The sequence below is a fragment of the Trichomonas vaginalis genome, chromosome II, assembly GCF_026262505.1.
Source record: "Trichomonas vaginalis G3 chromosome II, whole genome shotgun sequence".
In the NCBI taxonomy this organism is placed as follows: domain Eukaryota; phylum Parabasalia; order Trichomonadida; family Trichomonadidae; genus Trichomonas; species Trichomonas vaginalis.
In genome coordinates this window covers 14,928,337-14,941,672 of record NC_067204.1, presented here as the reverse complement: position 1 = coordinate 14,941,672, position 13,336 = coordinate 14,928,337, and the positions used below count along the sequence as shown (strand labels likewise).

The 13,336-nt window shown below is 34.6% G+C and overlaps 8 protein-coding genes and 1 pseudogene across 9 annotated transcripts, besides 2 other annotated features; 1 reads left to right on the top strand and 8 right to left on the bottom strand.

Moving 5' to 3' along the window:
• Positions 1 to 4,923: part of a mobile genetic element that runs on past the window's edge.
• TVAGG3_0547030 (uncharacterized protein) lies at positions 4 to 781 on the bottom strand (the record flags this gene model as incomplete). The annotated part of the gene is made up of 1 exon (XM_051238043.1): positions 4 to 781. A coding segment is annotated over one exon (778 nt), but the record flags the coding sequence as incomplete, so codon positions are not given.
• TVAGG3_0547020 (uncharacterized protein) lies at positions 1,611 to 2,012 on the bottom strand (the record flags this gene model as incomplete). Its single annotated transcript, XM_051238042.1, has 1 exon — positions 1,611 to 2,012. The coding sequence occupies one exon, from the start codon at positions 2,010 to 2,012 to the stop codon at positions 1,611 to 1,613; it is 402 nt and encodes a 133-aa protein (XP_051095866.1).
• On the bottom strand, positions 3,173 to 3,380 carry TVAGG3_0547010 (phage tail repeat-like family; the record flags this gene model as incomplete). Its single annotated transcript, XM_051238041.1, has 1 exon — positions 3,173 to 3,380. A coding segment is annotated over one exon (208 nt), but the record flags the coding sequence as incomplete, so codon positions are not given.
• Positions 3,421 to 3,857, bottom strand: TVAGG3_0547000 (annotated as a pseudogene). The gene has a single exon. A coding segment is annotated over exon 1 (437 nt).
• TVAGG3_0546980 (phage tail repeat-like family) lies at positions 3,973 to 4,923 on the bottom strand (the record flags this gene model as incomplete). Its single annotated transcript, XM_001304760.1, has 1 exon — positions 3,973 to 4,923. One exon carries the CDS (start codon positions 4,921 to 4,923, stop codon positions 3,973 to 3,975), a length of 951 nt encoding a protein of 316 aa, XP_001304761.1.
• An 18-nt stretch (positions 4,924 to 4,941) lies between these two features.
• On the top strand, positions 4,942 to 5,790 carry TVAGG3_0546960 (uncharacterized protein; the record flags this gene model as incomplete). The annotated part of the gene is made up of 1 exon (XM_001304759.1): positions 4,942 to 5,790. The coding sequence occupies one exon, from the start codon at positions 4,942 to 4,944 to the stop codon at positions 5,788 to 5,790; it is 849 nt and encodes a 282-aa protein (XP_001304760.1).
• A 4-nt stretch (positions 5,791 to 5,794) lies between these two features.
• On the bottom strand, positions 5,795 to 6,037 carry TVAGG3_0546950 (serine threonine-protein phosphatase family; the record flags this gene model as incomplete). The annotated part of the gene is made up of 1 exon (XM_051238040.1): positions 5,795 to 6,037. One exon carries the CDS (start codon positions 6,035 to 6,037, stop codon positions 5,795 to 5,797), a length of 243 nt encoding a protein of 80 aa, XP_051095864.1.
• Positions 6,038 to 6,055: 18 nt separating this feature from the next.
• On the bottom strand, positions 6,056 to 6,418 carry TVAGG3_0546940 (uncharacterized protein; the record flags this gene model as incomplete). Its single annotated transcript, XM_001304757.1, has 1 exon — positions 6,056 to 6,418. The coding sequence occupies one exon, from the start codon at positions 6,416 to 6,418 to the stop codon at positions 6,056 to 6,058; it is 363 nt and encodes a 120-aa protein (XP_001304758.1).
• A 3,096-nt stretch (positions 6,419 to 9,514) lies between these two features.
• Positions 9,515 to 9,600: a mobile genetic element.
• A 46-nt stretch (positions 9,601 to 9,646) lies between these two features.
• TVAGG3_0546920 (Class III phosphoinositide 3-kinase catalytic domain-containing protein) lies at positions 9,647 to 13,334 on the bottom strand (the record flags this gene model as incomplete). The annotated part of the gene is made up of 1 exon (XM_001304756.2): positions 10,897 to 13,308. The coding sequence occupies one exon, from the start codon at positions 13,306 to 13,308 to the stop codon at positions 10,897 to 10,899; it is 2,412 nt and encodes an 803-aa protein (XP_001304757.1).
• Between the last annotated feature and the right edge of the window lie 2 nt (positions 13,335 to 13,336).

Here is a 13,336-nt window from a genome sequence, read left to right as displayed (position 1 = left end):
CGTTGACAATTGTTTCAATTGAATTGTAAATTCCATACCTTGTCAAGTCAATGTCAGACTTATTTATGAACGGGAAGTATCCAGCATGTTGTCTGACTGCTTGAGGGTTAGGTTGGTACCATTCGAACTTGACACTTGCAATTCCTTCAATTGCATTCAAAATGTCTGAGTCGGAGTCAACCATTTGTTCTCTCTTTGTAGTCTTGAAAGCGTCAAGAAGTTTTGCGGCTGTTTGTTCATTGCCATGTGCATAGTAAATGTGACCATCCAAATCTGTTATGGTCAATCTGAGATTGTGTCCTTTCTTATTTCCGTCTTGAATTGCAGCAAGTACTCCCATGAAGCCTTCTTTGTTCTTTCCTTCGTCAAAGTTTACTGTAAAGGTTCGACCAGATGTAATTTGACTTCTAACTTCACGATACTTTTCATATGCATATCTTGTTCTTTCCATGGGAGCATGTGCGTCTTCACCTTTTCCTTTTTTCCTTCTCAAAGGATGCAATTGTTCGTCATGTTTCCAGTAGAATCTGGCAAAGCCGTCGTGTCCTTCAACTTGAGGTTCACTAACATCGAAAGGCATGTCCATAAGACGTTCTTCTTCTAACCTCTCTAGTCTGTTTGGATAATTGGCACGTGCTGTTTCCAAATCCATTTCGTAGCGAAGACCAGACAATTTGTCATAGACTTTTATGGGTCTTCCCTTCCTATATTTAAAATTCTTCGAAACTCTCCAACCATATCTTTGTAACTCTGCTTTTATTCTAGCAGACTTTCTATCCATTCTATATGGGGGCATTTTTATAAAAATAAAAAAATATTTTTTTCTTTACTTTACATAACCGCCTGCTGCCATAAGTCTTTGACGCCAACCCATACCAGCTAATGAAGGTTGACTTGGTTTAGTTTGGAAACTAAACTTTGGTTTTGGTTTATCTTCAGTTTTTGGTTTTTCTTCTTCTATCGGTTTTTCGTCACTTTTCGGTTCCTCTGACTTTACTTCACTTGCAGGAACAGTTGTGTCGTCAACATCTTCATAAATATCATATGCCATTTGTTTTTGTTTTCCTTTCAACTTTTTGTGTTTGTTGTAAAGTTTAGAATATTTCGACTCTAAGTCAATGAGATGTTCTATAATGAACTGTTGGTCAGTGAAGTAAACTTTTCCATCTGTTGTCTCGAAAGCTCCTTCAGACTTCAATATTTTATTTGTGAGAGTCTGTTTCTTTTTTGAGATACTAGCCGTTCCATTTCTATGAAAAGTGACTTTATAGTTAGGGTTTGTATTTCCAGACCTGGCACTTTCTATTATTGAATTTTTCTCTTCATCTGTAAGTTCTTTGACAGGTTTTGACAATGGTTCTGAACTTTTTGTTTTGTGGTGTCAAATCTACCGTTTCAACTTCTTCGGTCATTTCATCTCAGTAAAAAATTTTAGTTTGGTTTGTTTTCAAATGGCTTTGTTGTTGTGGAGGTGGGATGGTTCCTTTAATAATATCATTCAGTTTCACATGCTGAGCCTGACTATATGGTATCGGTTTAAATGCTGGAAGCCGACAAATCCATCTTGAACTCATTTGTCTCAATGCTGCATGTTCATTCCTATAAAAACTTTACATTCCCCACGTTTGAGGCGGTTGAGGTTGGTTATTGTTTACCCACTGTTGTGCATGGTTATATCCTCTGTTAAAGAATCTTTCACCTTGGTCCATATAGTGTCCTGCTTGGTTATAGTAGTCATTTGCTTTGTTATAATAGTTTCCTGCTTGTCTTCCTACATTGTCCATCCATCCTTGAACTTTTCCTCTTGTTTCAGGATTTGGAATAAGATTTGTTGCATCTCGTGCTACATCCCAACCTTTCTGTACAGTTTGTATAATAGGTTGTGCTTTCTCTTTCAGTATACCTAATGTACTCAAAATCTTCCTTCCAATTCCAAATGCACCTCTGGCTATTGTTCCCACTGCGGGTAAAAATCTAGATGCGACTCCTGCTAATGCGCCAAATAAACCCATTTCTTATAGGGTAAAAAAATGACGAATCCGAACAAGGACCCCTATGTTTCTAAAGCGACAAAGAAAGCACTCATGATAAAAATCTTTAGTTCAACACCAAATGCTTGGTTTATGGATATCTTGGAAAACATTCCGAGAGTTAGAACAGATGGACCTCCATACTGGTTAATATTTGTTGGTCAAAACACAAGATACTGTGAAGCCATACCATTATGGTCCAAAAATATTTTAGATGTGAAAACTGCTTTGACAATATTCGTTGACAAATACCATCCAACAAAACTGACATCTGACTGTGAAAGTTTTTCAAATCAGATGATATTAAAAAACTATCTGCGTTCAAAAAATGTAAACCAATATTTCATTGTCGACCAAAACCATTCTGCTCTTGGTGTCATTGACGGATGTATAAAAATGTTAAGAGACTTAAACCAACCACAAGTGGTGAAGCAAATGAAATGTCATATGACGACAAGTATAGACACTTCTCCATGGCAAAGATGAGACAAGTTTTAAATATTTACAATAACCGTAAACAAAAAGGTTTGGGAAACCACTCCCCCGAAGAAATGAAAAACAACCCTGACTTAGAGAAAGACTATATATTTAATAATTTAGTCAAAAGAGACAAACAAGAAAGAATGCGGGCTTCAAACTTCAGAAAGGTGACAAAGTAAAAATAGAAATACCTAAACGCGACCCATATGAAAATACTATTGACTATGACAACAATGGGAACCCGACAGGTACTCACATTCGTGTTCGTAAAAATAGAAGAAAGTATACAAGAGAATATTATGAAGTTTTAGGCAAACATGGCAAAATGTACACACTGCAAGCAGAAGATAAAACTACTATTGTCAGACCTCGTTTCAAACTTGTCAAAGTTCAAGGTGGTATACTTTCAAAGACAGTTCCTAACAAATATAAGACAACTCCTGACGAATATGCTAAAGAAGTTGAAAATGACGACTAAGCAATTCTATAACATGCGTAAACTGTCATGTAAGGTGGCATGTATTCTTTACTTTGTCCCGTTGTTTGTAGTATATCCTGAAACGAAAATGTGTATGGTTTCCTTCTCCCTGAGGTGTCACTCCAGTAACAATTTATAGCAAACTTAACGTCGTCTTTAACATCATATCCTTTACCTTTTGTCATTCCTGACCAATCCCAATATCTATGCTTATGCCAACCTGCTTGAGATGTACTTAAATCTATGTAATGACTGTGTGCAGGTAAATTTTCACCTGAAATCGTTTTACTTCCACCTGTTTCCTTTGAAGAGTTTGCACAATACAAAAACCTGTCGACTATTTGTTCCCATGCACCAACACCAAACATTACTTGAGGACCTCTTGCATCCATAGATGTATAAATAGAACCTACTGGGTTCATTAAATCAAACATATGAGATATTATAGGATTGTCTCTTTTGAACTTAAAATATAGTGCAACTATTTCAGGTTTCTTCTGTTTGTGTCAGAATATTTTTTATAATATAATCTTATGTTTTCAGGGTAGGTAAAATCTTGACTATAATATTTATTTCTGTCATCTGTATAATAATATACTATTCTCGTTTTTTCTATTGCATTATATCTTTTATATCTATAATAATCTAAATATAATGTTAGCTTTTGTTCATCTACATGTGGTGTTCTGTCGTCATCTCCATAGTCATAATAATGTTGGTGCTGGAGCTGGGTCAGGCAATGTCATATCTGCCATTTCATAAACTCTTAAATATTTCTTTTGTTTGTCTCCATATAAGTTTAAGTAGCAGTTGTTGTCTAATGGAACTTTAACTTGTGTACCATCATTCTTTTTATAGCTTACATACATTTCATTGTTATTTTTCGGAATGAGTTTATGCCGTGTACCATTTTTTAAGGACTGTACCAACTGCCATCTAAAATATTTATTTTCTTCATTGACAGAAAAGTCACCAACAATAGTTTCAATATTTTTTTGTTCCTATCAAACTTTGGTATATTTCATTGACATATGTTTTATCTGCTTTCTTTTCAAGGCTAACGTTTAAATCTGTTATTTCAGAAGATGTATGTGTATGTCCAACGTCACTTTTCCTGTTTAAGGTTTCTTGTAAGTTTGTAATATTTGCAATGGTATGTGTATGTCCAACGTCACTTTTCCTGTTTAAGGTTTCTTGTAAGTTTGTAATATCAGATATAGAATGTGTATGTCCAACGGCACTTTTCCTGTTTAAGGTTTCTTGTAAGTTTGTAATATTTGCAATGGTATGTGTATGTCCAACGTCACTTTTCCTGTTTAAGGTTTCTTGTAAGTTTGTAATATCAGATATAGAATGTGTATGTCCAACGGCACTTTTCCTGTTTAAGGTTTCTTGTAAGTTTGTAATATCAGATATAGAATGTGTATGAGTCTTATCTGCTTTTGTCTCTAATGTTTCCTTAAGACTTGGTATTTGGTTAATATAATGTATATGAGTCGTTTTAGAATATTCGTTTTCAGCTCTTGTCACTTCACTTGACATTTTATTGTCAACATATGTTTTGTCTGCTAGTTCAGGATGAGTATGTTCTTTTGTTGCATAAGCATTGTTAGCTCTTTCTTCTTCTTTTGCTATTGCATCGTCTACATATTCTTTGTCAGCTTTGTTGTCAACATCTGCTTTCAAAAGAAGTTCATTTATAGGTTTCTCGTTTAAAGTTCCTTTTGTTGGATTTATACAGACAGTATTGTTCTTATTGTCTTGAAATAGAAACTCATTTGTCATTGGGTTTATTGTCAGTTTTAAGTCACCCCCTTTCAATGACTCAGATATCTTAGAATAGTTTGAAAAGTTTGTTGTGTTCTTATTTAGAGCTTGCATAATGAGTTGTCGGTTGTGTTGTATTTCTCTCATAGACGCTGTTTCATTTGACATTTTTATTATAGATAAAATATGCTTCCAATAGAAAAAGAAAATTCTAGAGTTGCTACAACTAAACCATTAGATGAACTTTTTACTAATGTCGGTCAAAAGTTTGAGACAGATACCGTAAAGCATGAAGGCTATCGTTTTGACTACCCATTAAGATGGTTAAGAGACCCATCCGTCACAAAAGCTATTGGCTTTCGTAGAATGAAGTTCATTTCAGAAGCCATACATGGTTTCCCATTTAACAAAGAAATTGAAGTTCGATACTATAACAAAGAAAAACGTATGTATGAGAAATTTGAACAAGGAAAACTTTTACAAGTTAATTTGCTTATAAACTTAGAAACAACTCTTCAAGCTTTTCAAGAAAAAATAAACGATATCTATATTGAATATGCAAACCAGTTTAACATTGACGAAGGAGAATACCATCTCGATATTATTTATGACAGGAAAAATGCAACTGTTAAAATCAATAAAATAGAAGACCTTGGAGAAAACGTTTATATTTCTACAAAATATAACAACTTGGCATGGTATAGATTTATGAGGATGTTAAATCAGCCTGCAGCATATCCAGTACACCCGGACTATTATGAAGTCGAAAACCCTAATGGAACATATGAAAATATTTTCGACCCAGATGCTATTATTGTTCATGCTTCATTTTCTGGTGCGCAAAACTCTTTCTTATGTCTGATGAATGACTTTTACGAAAAACCTACAAAGTTATATGAACCGCCGAGTGGAAGTATTTCAGACTTTCAAGTATGGTTTACTACAGATGGAAGAAAAAGAATAATTCCATTATACCATGCGTTTTACTTAGAACTTAGTTTCATATACAACTACTATCGAACGATAAAAATATAATTTTTTAATACGGTTGAGGTGTTGGATTTGGTTGCCAACTAGACTGTGGTGCAGGTTCAGGCTGTTGTATAGCAGGAGCTTGCTCTTCTGGTTCAGGGTCTTTAGGTATAATACCAACGAACTGACCTACTTTTTTACCAATATTTTTGACACCGTTCCATACTCCTCTTCCGATAGATTTTATTCCATTCCATATACCTCTTCCAACATTTCGAAAGAAGTTTCCAATACTACTGAAAAAACCCATTTTACTAGTAGTAAAAATCTAATGTCCACCTAGTCTCTTACGTTTCCTGTTGAGTTCCATAGCATTCTTTAACTGGAGCTCATACATTCTGTTTCTCCTCTGGTAGAAAACATATTCTGGGTCAACTCCTGTGTTCGCGTCATCTGCATAAAGTTGTTTATATCCCACTTCAGGGTTTGTATAAAACTCTTTCCATCTCATATTTGCATACCATGGTGGCAAACCTAACGCAGCGTCATTTGACATGGCAGTTTGCATTTGTACATCTGTTGGCACTTGACCATAGTTTGCCATTGCAGTTTGTATTCTAACTTCATTTGGAATATTCTCTGGGTTTGGTTGTCCAGGTTGCTGTGCATTCGCTAAGTTCTGTGCGTCCATTTAATATTAGATAAAAATATCTCTTACGAGTACATATGCTGAACATTTGCAGGCATTGGTTCATCTTCATATTCTCTGTACTTTTCTGCCACGTCAAATAAATAAATGACACAATGGAAAAAACCTAAAACACGTAGTCCTATTTCAAACCACATTTACTTACTAATAAAATTTCTTTATTGTGACACTTTCTCCAGTTTATAGGACCTCTCTCATATTCTATCTTGTCATATATAAACTCATAGTCATGTATGTCCTCTAACCATCTCATAACGGTTTCCAAACCACTTTTATCGGATGTAAAGTAAAAGCATGGATGGTTATGTATAACGTCTAAAGTTTCTAAAGAGTCTCTCAAAGTCCAGTCTACTTGGTATTGAAAATCCCATGTGTTATAGAACGGCGGGTCCACTATAAAGAAAACATTTTCCTTGTCTTTATATTTTTCATACAACTCTGTCCAATGACATCTCACAAACTCTATACCCTCAATATATTTTTCTATGTCCTCTTTGAAAACATTTGTATAGTTAAGATATAAAACTTTTGACATAAGTGTTTCAATGTCATGAACTCTTATAGCACCACTATATAATAGTCTAGCAGATATACTATCCCAGTCTATATATTCTGCTTTTTTCAAAACCTCTCTCACAATATTTTTCTTATCTAATGGTATACGTTCCATCTTACCTATAGGTATCTTTTCTTTTAACTCTTTCAATATATTGTTTGTGTCTGGAATATGTTTGAGACGGTCCATATAGTTGTCGAAGTCATTGCATATAATCTTTGAGTCTGGGAATATTGTATGGCACAAATGGGATATATAGAAACTTCCACCGAACAAATCTACAAATGTTAGACCATTCGGTAGTTTCTTAAGTTCTCTCAATATAATATCTTTACATCTACTCTTATTTCCAAAGAACGGTAACGGAGGTTTTGTAAAATTCATTTATATATAATAATAAAAATGTTTTTACCCGAAAAGTGACAGAAAAGTGACAAAACATGAAAACATATATAATTTGTGAAAAGCGAGACAAAAAGTGACATTTAAAAAAGTGACATCATTAATATGATGTAAATAACAACGGTTTTGGTTTTGTCACCGGCTGGTCGGCTGGGGTTCGGTCCTCCTCTTGGGTCTTGGGCAAAATTTCTTATGGGCTAGAGGGCGCAACGCGCCTGGAAGCCCCACCTACCTGACCTTTAATTTATATAATTAAATATTAAAATTTTAAATTTTGAAATAAAATAAATTAAATTCGTCCGTTATCTTTAATTCGCTCGGCGAATGCCGAGCTTACGTACTCATGTATTCCTTCTTGTTACAACTCGAACAAGAACATCACCTTTAACATATTATCAAGAAGCCCACTATAAACTTTTCATTTGATGAGTTTTGAATCGCGAGCTTCTTGATAGTCAAACTACGCACCAGCACTACAACTTCTTTCACCCGAACTAATATAAATTTACACATTGGAGCTGCTTTGCTCTGAGAACTCTCATCAATCGATGAGAGTTCTCAGAGCAAAGCAGTTCTAACGAACTACGCACAAACACTCCAACTTAAAGCAACCAATCAATACGATTATATACATTGGAACTGCCTTACTCTTATTTCTCTCATCTATTGATGAGAGATCTCAGAATGAGGCAGTTCCAATCGAACTACTCACAGACAGTCCAGCTAACCAAACCGAATCAATACACATATATACATTGGAGCTGCCTCACTCTGAGAACTCTCTTCATTTGATGAGAGATCTCAGAGTGAGGCAGCTCAATCGAACTACATACAGACATTACCGCTAACCATAAACAATCAATGTACGTATTTACATTGAAGCTACTTTACTATTATTTCTCTCATCAATTGATGAGAGATTTCAAAGTAAAGCAGCTCCAAAAAGAAAGTGAGAAGAAAAGAAGGAAAAGAGAAGAAAGAAAAGAAGGAGAGAGAAAGAGGAAAAGAGGAAAAGAAAAAAGGACATATTAAATATGATATGCTGTTTTTAGTGCCGAGGCGGCGAAGCCGCCGAGGCACGATTTTTTTGGTCTCTTCCTTCCACGTGGTAAGCTTTTTTAAAAGTTTGGACAGGCCTAGAAATACTATATATATGTAGATTGAATTCTTTTATTTTGGCACTTTTTATTTTTTTAATGTTTTTTTTCTCCAACACTCAGCCCCCAATTCAAATCAAGCATTTACCAACGTAAAATACCGGTATTCCAATCAATAAGAGGACAGTTCTGTCAAGACCCTTCCTGATTTGAAGGAACTTGAAAGAACTGCTCTTTAACCGACTTCAAATAAGAAAATTTCACTCATATTATCATGTTAACATCGAAACTACAGCCATTTAGAGGGCAGTTCTTCCAAGATCTTCCAAATCTTCGAAGATCTTGAAAGAACTACTCTTAAAATGGCAGTAATTACCGTAACTTTCTACTTGATAGTAACAATACCGAAGCTACAGCCATTTAGAGGGTAGTTCTTCCAAGATCTTCCAAATCTTCGAAGATCTTGAAAGAACTACTCTTAAAATGGCAGTAATTACCGTAACTTTCTACTTGATAGTAACAATACCGAAGCTACAGCCATTTAGAGGGTAGTTCTTCCAAGATCTTCCAAATCTTCGAAGATCTTGAAAGAACTACTCTTAAAAATGGCTGTATTGCGAGAGGGTTTGATTTTTCGTTTATTAAAATTGTATTCTATGATATAATTTAATTCAAGATTTGTATTTCTGTTATTTTTGTGATATCATTCAAGTATATATATCAGAATATGCACATAATGATACCACATATACTTAAACTATACGTATTTAAATCTTAGCGATCAATAAAATTTTTTTTTTGTAATATCGAATAAAAGTTTGTTTTCGCATTTCCGTTTTATTTGACTACATGAAGATAAGAATTCTTGAGAACGATTTTAAATAAATTGCCAAATTGAAGAATTCGATATATGATGATATTCACTGATTTCTGCCAAACTTGTAGGAATGAATCCATTTAGAATAAAAACGATTTGTGCATTGGAAGCTCAGAACAAGTTATGTTCATTATCCCAATATGAAGAAAATGCACGTTTAGAAAAAGACGATAATGATTAAATTACAAAATCGATAACGATAACGATTAAATTACAAAATCGATAACGACCCCGATTTTTAGATATGTTTTACCTTATTTCCCACAAAAACTGGGAAGACTTCTTTGACTCTTCATTCCAAACATCATACAACAACCAAAGTAAAAGAATCGACATTGTTGCAGAGAACAGTTATTACATCACAAAATGCTACTTTATTTTACTGAATGTGGCAGGTGCAGTTCGAATCACAGATGGACTACAAAACGATCTTAAATTTCTCATTGATACAAGCTCTTTTGATAAATGTGGTAGTAATAGCGGCTATGGCGGCTCTTTATTTGTAAACTTGTCTAATGGTGAGTGTATTCAAGATAGAATCTGCAGTTTTCGCTCAAAATCAGCTAATTGGGGTGCTTATTGTGAAGTTAAAGTTTCTTCTGAAGCTTCATTTAGGAATTATCTCATTGATTCAACAATATCTTCAAGTTTTGGTAATGACAAAAACATTTATTTAAATAATGGACAAATACATTTGAAATCGATCAACATTTCATATTCAAATCTAAAATCCTTAAATTTTTACGAAGTTAATTGCGGATCTAACTCTAATGTAACATTATCAACATTTTCAAACAGTACATCTTCGGAATTTGACCATCAGGCATCTCATAATGGATCACCTAATTCACTCGAATTTAATATTCTTTTTTGTCATTACACTCAAAATGAATGCTATTACTTTATACAAAGCAATATCAGTCTTTTTATTACTAATTGTAGTTTTTATAATAACAAAATCAAATTTATTTATTTCTATTCAGATTATCAAATTAGTGTTATACGATGTTATTTCGACATTTCTAATCCTGGTATATATCAGGATGTTAGAATATCCGAGAATACAAATGCAATTTATCCAGAAAATTATCATTTTCCAAGTTCGTGTTCAACAGAGTTAAAAATTTAAGTAGAACACTCAAATCCAATAAAATATCAGAGATTTGTCAAAAGTCGGAGAAGATAACCGGTGATTAAAACAATAAATATGATCTCCTTGCTCTAATCTAATTCATTTAACAAATATTTTTATTTTTACAATCATAAAACTTTATTTAATAATCAGAGATTGTTCTTCAATTGAAAAGAGAGAATACTACTTCGAAATATTTTCACTTCGATGTTATTAATAAATTCATTACTAATAAAATATATAACATGATTTTTCTAGTTGATAATATGCAATTTATTACCCACCAATTAAATTAATTCAATGATAGCACTTCCATGAATTTAAATATTATTGCAACAAGCTCAGTAATTTGTTTTATGAGTCGTTATTAAAGATTTTATTAATATAAATATAGTTTTATTTCTCAGCTGATTGTCCGTTTGTACTTACAGCGACAGTGTGGACAGCATCCCAGAAAACCTGCATCTTTGAGTTGAGAGACTGAGTGAATGTTGCTTGAAGAGATTTTGAAGCTTCGATTTCAGTACATCTGAGCAACAAACAGTTCTCAACTTGTTGAAGTCTTCTCTTTGGATTGTTCTGGAAACACTCCAAAGGAGCAGTGAACATCAGTTCAATCAGGACCAAAATGAGTCTCGCTCTCTTCCTGAGTGAGTTGAATGCAGGGCAAGCCCAGTCACACAATCTCTGCATTCCGTTTGCTCCGATTGTTTCAATCATTTCTTTTGACAACTTCAAAGGAGGAGTGAATGGTTTTGTCACATCTCCCAAAATAAATCCGTAATCAATGTGTAACAATCTTCCATCTTTTGTAACCAAGATGTTGTTGTCATGTCTGTCACCGATCTTAAGTACGTATGTCATTACGGAATAAGCGGCCAAACTTTCAGTGAAAATGTCAATTTTTCCACTATCAACAGTTCCATCAGGATTTGCCAAGAACTGGAGAATATTCATTCCATCCTTCGCGATATCCAAGATTGCTCTTGAATTATCAATGAACTGGCAACAACCGAATGTCTCACTGAAAGCAAGTGTCTTGTAAGCAGTGATGTTAAGCTGCATTGAAGCCGCTTTAAAGATGTGGGCCATCACTTCAAACAACTGCAAAATCAGTTGATCTTGTCTCATGTCGTCTCCGATCTTAAAGATTGCTCTGTACTTGCCTCCGTTTTGGAGTTTGAAACAGAGACAAACTGGGCAGAGCTTCGACTTGAAAACCTTGACATCGGAAGTATCAATTCCAACAACGAATAAACTTGGATCTAAAGGTAAACGCGTTGGTTTGAAACTCTTCAATTGTGAATGAACTGGATCGTTATTCAACAAATCTCTGATTGTGTCTCTTATAACCGCAGGTGTAGCTTTAGGATGGTTCTGTAATAGATTGTACAATCTCTTGTACAAGTCTATTTCATCTTCAAGTTGTTGTTTCACTTCACCTGTCAAATTTGATGTCAATTTTTCTAAAAGAACAGAAAATTGTTCTTTTTCGACTTGTGCATTCCAATAGAGGGTTGATGCGAAGATTGGGTCTCCGAGTGCGTTGTTAACTAATATGTCTACAAGGCCTTCTGTGTATTGTACTTTTGTTGCCTGCAAAATTTGAGGCAAATAAAGTAAAATATCTTCGTGTTTCATCGCGGAAATGCATTTGACAGCGAATTGTCTGATGCTCTGTATATTGTATCTGTCCGTGAAGAACTCAAGAGCGTATTCAGCATCAATCGGGTCTCTGTCTTTAAGCATCTGCTCGATTTCGACTCTTTCGTCTTTGTTTTCCCAATTTACGGCTCTGAAAAGAGCAGGCATTAATGCTTGGTCCTGAAGACAAGCGCGGAAGTTGTTGTAAAGACAGTTGACTTCCATGGGCTGCAGTTCGACCAATGGTCCATATGACTTCACTTTGTTTAAAATCTTTGTCACTTTTGAGTCTTTGAGGAACGAAGATTTGAAGCCAGATGTGGAATGGGTCAAATCGTGGTAGAGTCTCTGGGATGGGTTGAGAGAGTTCGGGGACTTGGATGTAGGCAACATGATGCCGTCGTGAATAATTAATGTTGTTGGGTCGGAACATGGAGATTCAATGTAAATTTGGGCAAATTGGGACACCCTTGAGAGTTTGGGAGGATTTGATGGTGTAAGGATCGAACGATAGTAGATTTTGGCATCGGTAGGATGTAATGATGCGTTGATTGATTTTAATTGAGTGTCAATGTATTTGTATTCTGGATCTTTTCCTGTGTAAAGGCGTCTAATATGCTTGGAAAGCTTTGTGGGTGGCGTTCCGTCAAAAACTAATGGGAAAAATCCTAATCGAAGTCTTGGAGTTTTTGTGCGCGTAAAAATATGTAATTGAGTCTTACCAATGAATTTTGATTCTGTTTGGAAGAGTTTGGCATAAAATTTAAAGACAACGATCGAATCAACAGGTAATTCTGAATAATAAATTGGAAATTCAATGTTTCGATTCCATTCGAATACAAACTGCTTCCTTAATACGGTCATACCTGAAACTAGTTCGGGTATTTTTGGTTTTGTAATTGTATATTGCTGGGATTGTAAAATAATTGGACAAGTTAATGGTTTTCCTTTTGAAACTATTAGACATTCTGCTTCAGCAATAAATGGAATTGCATTTTTTGTGTCCCATTGGCCAATAACTGATATTGGTGGAGAAATTTGAAAATAATGATAAATATCAAATGGAAGTTGCGAATCTACGTCAACAGTTAGATTTTTGAGCATGATTTTAACGTTGGTTCCATAATTTGCAGTCTTGGAAAGACCAACGTTCACGCTTTGCATTGAATTATTCAATTCGTAGATTTTTTGA